At 38.2% G+C, this 8,714-nt stretch overlaps 1 protein-coding gene across 1 annotated transcript; it reads right to left on the bottom strand.

Annotated features, from left to right (window-relative positions):
* Positions 1-2,585: 2,585 nt before the first annotated feature.
* Positions 2,586-8,549, bottom strand: LOC109924002 (programmed cell death protein 10). Its single transcript, XM_048594303.1, has 4 exons — positions 8,415-8,549; positions 5,219-5,297; positions 4,600-4,682; positions 2,586-3,044 (listed from the first exon to the last, which is right to left on the bottom strand). Exons 1-4 carry the CDS (start codon positions 8,534-8,536, stop codon positions 2,963-2,965), a joined length of 366 nt encoding a protein of 121 aa, XP_048450260.1. The 5' UTR covers positions 8,537-8,549; the 3' UTR covers positions 2,586-2,962.
* Between the last annotated feature and the right edge of the window lie 165 nt (positions 8,550-8,714).

Genomic DNA, 8,714 nt, shown 5'->3' on the forward strand with positions numbered 1-8,714 from the left:
TGGGTAAGTTGTTGGAGGTGATTCTGAGAGATAGGATTTATATGCATTTGGACAGGCAGGGAATGATAAGGGATAGTCAGCCTGGTTTTGTGCGAGGGAAGTTCTGTCTCACAAACTTGATTGAGTTTTTTGAGGAAGTAACCAAGGAGATTGATGAGGGCAGAGCAGTAGACATTGTTTACTTGGACTTTAGTAAAGCCTTTGACAAGGTTCCGCATGATAGACCAATTAAAGTTAGATCACATGGGATTCAGGATGAGCCTGCCAATTGGATACAAAATTGGATTAATGGCAGGAGACAGAATGATGGTGGAGAGTTGTTTTTTGGACTGGAGAACTGTTAACTGCAGTGTTCCACAGGGATTGATGCTGGGTCCACTTTTGTTAGTTATTTACATAAATGATTGAAATGACAATATAGAAGGTATGGTTAATAAGTTTGTGGTTGACACCAAAATTGGTGGTATAGTGGACAGTGAAGAACGTTAAGTAAGATTACTAAGAGATCTTGATCAATTGGGTCAATCGCCTCAGGAGTGGCAGATGGAGTGTAATTTGGATAAATGCAAGGTATTATAATTTGGTAAAATAAACAAGGGCAGGACTTGTACAATTAATGGTCAGGGCTTGGGTAGTGTTGTAGAATGGAGAGACCTAGAAGTTGAGGTACATAATTCTTTGAAGTTTGCATCACATGTAGACAGGATGGTTATGAAGGCATTTAGCACGCTTGCGTTCATTGCTCAGACCACTGAGTAAAGGAGTTGGTACATCATGTTAAGGCTGTGCAGGACATTGGTGAAGCCTATTCTGGAGTATTGTGTCCAGGTGTGGTTGCCCTGTTATAGGAAGGATAATATTAAGCTGGAGAGTTCAGAAAAGATTTGCCAGGATGTTGCTGAGAAGGGAGGGTTTGGGTTCTAAGGAGAGGCCGGATGGACTGGGTTTTTTCCCCCATTGGAGCGTAGGAGGTTGAAGGTTGGCCTTATAGAGCTTTATAAAATCATGAGGGATATAGGAAAGGTGAATGGCAGGTGTCTTTTCCATTTGTTTCCATCTATTTTACTTTAGTGGAAAGTGTCTGCTCCTGGCCCAAGCTCAGCATAAGTTGGATTCCAACAGCCCAGAATGGCAGTACAGGTCTGACACCTGGAGGGGTGGTCTCCCACTATGGTGATCTTGTCCAGGAGGGGCAGTCAAGGTTTGGAGTGGCGTTCTTGTCCTGGCGTGGAGGTTTCGTCCTGGCGTGGAGGTCTTCTTCAGGGGCTTCCAGGCATTCCAGCAGCCTGGCGTGAAGATCTTGACCTTGCTTTGGAGGCGTCTTCCGTGTCTTCCAACAGCCCAGCACGGTGTGGTCGGGTGGTCTCGGTCCGTACTGCGGGGCGGTTTCGGTTAGGTTTTCCAGCTTACCACGAACCCAGGAGTCGTCTATTGAACTTTGATGAACCCTTACTTTATTTTTCTTATTATTTACAATTTCTGTTGTTAACTTAGGTGCCATGGTATGACGGCTTACAAAGTTGTTCACTTTTTTTTGGTAAAAATACATGTAACAATAAATTGCTAATCTTTTCTATTTCCCTAGGGTTCTGAATTTCGAGACTAGGGTCATAATTTTATGGTGAGAGGAGAAAGATTTAAAAAAAAAGGGGGAAATTTTGTGTTTTGTTTACACCGTGTGGAATGAACTTCCAGAGAAGCGGTAGATGCAGGTACAGTTACAATGTTTAAAAGACATTCGATAAGTACATGAATAAGAAATGTTTGGAGGGATATGGGCCAAGCGCACACAGGTGGGACCAGTTTAGTTTGGGGCATGGACTTGTTGGACAGAAGGGTCTATTTCCGTGTTGTATAACTCTATGATGCTATCTTCAGCAAGTAATTTCTTCAGTAGACAAGGCTACATGTACCTGGCACATCTGACTTAATTTTCAATTTTCTGGCCTCTATTAGAAACCACTGAAACACAGTAGCAACTTTAAAGACAGTCCACACACAATATCTGCACGGCAAAGAAGTTATTACAATAAATAAGCTTCTGTTTCATGAGTGCACAAAGCTGACAAACAAAATTTCCTGTTTTGCAAGAGTTCTTAAACATTAAAACATTCTGGATTTATACAAATCAAAGTATTTTATGTCTACATTATTTTGGGGGGATGGTGGCTCAAAATACATTTACACAATAATGAATTGTCAAAAATCAACAACTCTGGAAAACTATTTTTTAAAATGTCATGTTCTCATAAAATGCCACTGTTGGAGGGTCACAAAAATTAAGATACTTTATTGTCTTGATTAAAGTGCAACTATTTCTTCATACAAAAGTTTTATTCTATGCTTACTGGTCTGTGTATAAACACAACTGGAAATTACATGTTGTGCAGGCACTCAAGGAGACATAACATTAGGCTTAAATAAGTAACTGGTCAATATAACAGCAACATCTAGATCCAAGTTGAAAGATTCAATCCAATCTGAAAATCTGATCGCATTAAATATTAGCTTCATCCCAATGAACTACTTTCAAGGCTCCACAGCTATATTATTATAAAAATGCAACTTAATGGAAGACAACATAATTAAATTGTGAACTATTTATTTGCCACTAATCATGTTAAATACATAACTTTTATTTTTTTGCCAGCAAGTTAACTTCAGAAACATAACACCAATATTTACACAAAGGAATGTTACATTAAGATATGTTAAGGCGCAAATTCTTTTGGCTTTGTTTTGGATACAATAGTAATAGCAAAAGTTATGCAATTTTTTAAACGAGAAATCATGATTAGCTACAATGTTTTACAAAAATATGGTGCAAGTTGACAATTATTTTATTCAACATTTTCAAGTTCTGAAATGGATGTGTTAATTTATACAGTTGTAACTATTTAAATTTACATATAAAGGTAAACTTTTTAAGATTGAAAATTAAAAAGCTTCACAAATGGAGGTTCTAAGCAACAGTTTTGAAGGTCTGCAGTATCAAGTTGGTTTGGTGGATTAATCGATTGGCGCTGATGAACACATTAATTGCCCTGTTTAAAAACAAAAACAATTGTTTCAGTCCATGATTTATCCTAATTCTAACGCAATCCAAAATATATACTTATCCTCCACTGTAATTGCTCAAAATAAAGCCAAATTTATTGGGAATGCAAGGCAGTCAATTTTAATCAATAAACTTTGCATGGTCAGCAAGGAGAGATCACATTTTCTTCTTTATTCTTTCATGGGATGAGGGCGTCGCTGACTGAGCAGCATTCATTGCCCATCCCTAATTGCCTAGAGGGCAGTTCAGAGTTAACCATATTGCTGTGGGTCTGAAGTCACATGTAGGCCAGACCAGGTAAGGATGGCAGTTTCCTTCCCTAAAGGACATTAGTGAACCAGATGGGTTTTTCCTGCCAATCAACAATAGATTCACGGTCGTCATTAGACTGTTAATTCCAGATATTTTATATTGAATTCAAATTATACCATCTGCCGTGGCAGGATTTGAACTTGGGTCCCCAGAATAGTATCTGGGTCTCTGGATTAACAGTCCAGTGATAATACCACAAGGCCATTGCCTCCCGTCCAGAGTGAGACCCAGCCCAAGTGAGTATACAGTTCAGGGACTTTGGAGACAGGGTGGGAATTTGGTGCAGAAGGGAGGAGGTGCTTTCTAACTTGCTTTTTCGGCTCATAGTTTGTAAGGTATTTTTTTAAACAGGATAAATTGGAACCAGGATCAGGGGCCCCCAGCAGAAAACAATGACATCACAAGTAAGCTGCAAGTTCATTGGTTGGTGCTAGATACTAAATGACAATTACAGCTTACTTTCAGATTGAAGACAAGTAGGGGAAATATTTACAGGTTACAAACTTAAAAAAAAGTAGGAAATTTTTAAACATCGAATTAAGAACTAATAATTAAAATAGAGATGCCAGTACAGGTGATGTGTTGTAACTGCATGATATGGAAACTGGTGAACCATATTGTGTTTATAGTGACCACAACTGTAGCAAATGTTGGTTGCTTGAGGATCTCCAGCTCAGAGTTGATGAGCTGGAGTCTTAGCTTCAAATACTGAGACATCCGGGAAGAGGCCTAGTCATTGAGCGTGTTTAAGACAAAGGTACATCGATTCTTGATCTGTAAAGGGATCAAGGGTAACGGGGAGAAGGCAAGAGAATGGGACTGAGAAACATATCAGCCATGACTGAATGACGTAGCAGACTCGATGGGATGAATGGCCTATACCTTACTGTCTTCTAGTTTTAAACAAAGTCTTAACTAGAGCACTCTACAATTATCAGCATTAGCAAACATGGAGTGTGGTGAACTATTCCCATTGGTGATTGTATTTACAAAAACAAACCTTCTTGTGAAGTATGAAGGTCACTTATTTTAAAGGCAGTCAAGTCCTCCCCATGCTTCCCTGATAGTGCAACTGATAGGAAACATCATTTTATTCAAATTTTTATTTAAATACCTAAAACTATTGCGACAACTACAAACTAAATTTAACATTGCACAAAGCCTGATTTGTAAGATGACACTACGAATGCAAAAGGAATACAAATGTTTAATCTTAATGTAATACTTACTTTCCATCTTTAAAGTAGGTTTTTAAAGTATCACTGAAGCTTTTGGAGTATTTGACAAATTCTTTCTTTTGGTGATCAAGCGCCTGAAAGTGACAAAGTTTAATTTAATCATTTTTTAAAGGTTTACACACAAGTTAAAAATAAAACTCAGTTTAGCCATCCAAATAAGCAGTCTTTGGCTGTGAATTATTTGGATGCATTTCTTCAAAATATTGTATTCATGGATGCGACACAAGCATGAAAGTCTCAATGTTGCAGATCAATCTGAGTTACATTATTTAAAAATGGAAGTGAGTCAGCAGCTTATCAAAGTATTTCACATTTAATTAACATTTTATGATGACTGCAGTATAATTTTCACAAGCACAGATGTCATAAATTTCACATTAACAAGGACTTGAAAGAAACAGTGACAAGTGAAATAATGATAATACAGCTTTATAGCTCAATGTCTCAGGAACAGTTTAAACTAAGAAGCTTAAAGCACCTTTCACCAGAATAATACACTGGAAATGTATGCAGTCCTTGACCAACTCTCTCACATTATAAATCAATCAACTGGTGTAATTGGCAATATTTATATTACAGCGTCTCTGGGCATTATTTATGTCATACTTACTCTACGGTTCTGGTACTGGTATTTTTTGAAAACATTGTTCACAGTGTCAAGAAGCTCCTTTATTGCACTGGCAATATCCCTGCAAAGAAAAAAAAGAAAATGCTAGAGAAATTAACAAACCCAGTAAGTGCCATGTTTCACTTGGGCAGGACAATAAAGGCATGGGAACACATGAGAACAGGAAAACCCGAGGAATGCACTGAGGGTTAGAGGGGCTTTGTTGTGCATGTCCACCATTCCCTCAAAGATCAGGGTGGGTGGATAAAGTGGCTGAGGCAGCATTTGAAATACTTCAGAAAATAAAGTAACAAGCTTAAGAGCAGGGAGATTATGCTAGAATTGTATAAAAAGTTGGTTAGGCTACAGCTAGAGTATTGTGTGCAGTTCCGGAATCCACATTATAGGATGGAGGTGATTGCAGTGGAGAGGATGCAGAAGAGATTTACCAGAATATTACCTGGGCTGGAGAGTTGTAGTTGTGAAGGGAATTGGGTAGACTGGGGTTTGTTTCATTGCAGCAGAGGATACTGAGGGGGGCATGATTGAGATGTATAAAACTAGGGCAGGCAATGGACAGGGTAGACAGGAATAAACCTTTTCCTTTGGTGGAGGGATTAACAACCAAGAGGCGAAGATTTAAGGTAAAGGGTAGGTGGTTTAAGGGGGATGCAATGAAAATGTTTTCACCCAGAGGGTGGTGGGATTCTAGAACTCACTGCTGACAAGGTTAATCAAGGGCAGAAACCCTCAGAACATTTAAGTAGTATTTAGATATATATTTGCGATGCCCAGGCATACAAGGCTATGGAAAGTGGGATTAGGACAGTTAGGTGGTTGTTTTTGACCAAAGTAGACACAATGGGCCAAAGTGCTTTATCGTGTGCTGTGCACCTCCGAGTCCAAGCTAAGTTAGGTAAACCGAGTACTGTCAAGCTTCATAGTACAGACAGATACATAGCATTGATGTTATCTGCTTTGAAATTTGCTACTGGATACTTTCAAACAGAGTACCAGACTCAAAGCTCCTCATAACTTTGATTAAGACCATAAGATGTTGGAGCAGAAGACAGCCATTCAGCCCATCGAATCTGCTCCACCATTCAATAAGATCATGGCTGATCTGATGATCCTCAACTCCACTTTCCTGCCTTTTCCTCAATCCATCGATTCCTTTACTGATTAAAAATCTATCAATCAGTCTTTAAATAAACTTAATGACCCAGCTGTACAACCCTCTGCGGTAAAGAATTCTACAGAATCACTACTCTCATAAGAAATTCCTCTTTATCTATCTTAAATGGGTGAATAAATCTGAATGCTTAATCCCTATCCACTTTATGTGAAGCATGCCTACAGACATAAATGCACGTTTACGTGTCATAATCTACAGCAACCTGTTTAAAGATAAATTTGGGTTGAGGTTCAATGAGAATCTTAAAAAAAAAATGTTCGAGATGCCAGCATTTATTTCCTATTGTCAAGTGTACTTGAAGTGGGTGGTGAGCTGCCTTCTTAAACTACTTGGGTAGTTCTTTTGGACAATGGACACCCACAATGTTGTTAAGAAGGGAGTTCTATGGTTTTGACCCAACAAGAGAACTGTTATAATACTTCCAAGTTAGTATGGCAAGAGACGAGGAGGGGAACTTGTACGTGGTGGTGTTCCCATGCATCTGCTGTATTTGCTCTTCGAGATGATAGAGGTTGCAGGTTTGGATGAGTTATTGCAGTGCACCTTAAGATGCACTGTGTGTCAACGAAGGGAGTGAATGCTGAATGCGGTGGACATGATACCTATCAAGTGGACTGCTTTGTCCTGGATGGTATAAAGCTTGAGTATTTCTGGAGCCGTACTTATCCAGGCAAATTCAGAATATTCCATCATCAGTCTGACATGTATGAAAGAGGAAGCATGTCACTTGCTGCAGAATTCTTAGAATCCGACTGGAACATAAGCAGTCATTAAAAAAATAAAGTTTATCAAGCACTCTTCTACTATTCTAGCTCACCCAACCCCAAACACACAACAGCATTTTGAACACTCACTTTGACTCTCTTACTTTTTGATTAATATCCGAGTAGGGGTAAAGGATAGCAAACAGTAGGGAGTTAAAGTTATTGACTTAGACTGGTGGTAAAGGGAATTGTGTTCCACAGGGATTAATAATGAGGTCACGATTTTTCACGAAGAAAAACCCAAATTGCAGGCAAAACTCAGCAGTCTGGCAGCATCTGTGAAGACAAAGCAGAGTTAACATTTTAGGTCCAGTGACCCTTCTTCAGAACATGATTATTCATCTTCTTTTGAAATGATTTGGATTCAATATTTGGAAGTAACATTTCAAAATTTGCGGGTATATCAACACAAAGGAAGAGTTCAACGAAATACAAGACATCAACACACTTGTGGAATGGACCTATCAAATTAGAAGGGTGTTTCCTTTAAAATATTGTGAGGTGGTACATTTAGTTAGGATATGGAAGGAAAAACCAGACACTCAGCAGAAAATTAGTCTGAAATGGATTCGAATCAGGGGCAACAAATTATTAAAAAGTACCAACTCAGATTAATAAGGCCACTATAAATGAAAAGCCACTGTGGTTCATTTCTACAGAAATACAACTGCAAGGAGAAGTTGTTAAATGCACATGAAACACTGAAAGAGAACTTTAGTACGTGGAATACTCTGCACAATTCTGGTCTCTAAATTTAAAAAAGAACAAGTAAGTACCAGAGAAGGGGAAAAAACAGACTAAAAGTTAATGCCAGAACTGAGAGATTATAACCATCATTTAAAGGACTGAATAGTTTGGGGGTTTTCTCTTTCAAATGGGAACAGTGCCTGATAGAGATCACAAAGGAGTTTGCTAAAGTAGACACAAGGTAGCTTCATTCATGTTGAAGTCTAAAACTAGAATTTATAAATACAAAAGTCATGAGTAAATCCAATCAAGGAATTAGAGGAACTTTTTTGTTAGAGTGTTTGGATTGTGGAACTGAGTACTGCTAGTAGTTGTTATTGAGGCAAATTTCACAGATGTCTTTGAGGTGAAGCTAAGCAAGAACATGAAGGAGAAAATCTGCAGATGAATATCGTCATTGGTGAGATAAATTAGAGTGAGAAAAGAAAATATAGTACATGCAGGAAGGCTTGATTTCAATTTAGCAGATCTCCTACACATTCACAATACCTACTTGATTGTCTGAAGGAATCTAACCCTATCATTGATCTCATCAGGAATTTTACTGAGAATGTGCTTCAGTGCTCGTGCTTTATCATTTAGCTCCCGGAATTCAGGTTCTTGTCTGTCAATCATGTACTCTATAATACAAAATAATGAGAAAGAAAATTAGCTTTCAAGAAAAATGATCCTAATATAATTAGTAGTTTAATTAATTAATTGCTGAACACTTTTCCGTCACTTCAGTGAAATGAGACATCTTCAGCACAATACAAAAGTTTAAATTAGACCTTTAATTATATATGAGATAACA

The sequence above is a fragment of the Rhincodon typus genome, unplaced genomic scaffold (genome assembly GCF_021869965.1).
Source record: "Rhincodon typus isolate 14 unplaced genomic scaffold, sRhiTyp1.1 hic_rhity00007931, whole genome shotgun sequence".
NCBI lineage: Eukaryota > Metazoa > Chordata > Chondrichthyes > Orectolobiformes > Rhincodontidae > Rhincodon > Rhincodon typus.

Excerpts from the sequence above, each read along its gene's own strand:
- LOC109924002 (XM_048594303.1), bottom strand. The coding sequence starts at position 8,536 with ATGATTGACAGACAAGAACCTGAATTCCGGGAGCTAAATGATAAAGCA. Across the intron at positions 5,298-8,414 it reads AGATTCCTTCAGACAATCAA|GGATATTGCCAGTGCAATAA; the intron begins GTAGGTATTGTG and ends TTTTCTTTGCAG. Across the intron at positions 3,045-4,599 it reads ACCTACTTTAAAGATGGAAA|GGCAATTAATGTGTTCATCA; the intron begins GTAAGTATTACA and ends GTTTTTAAACAG.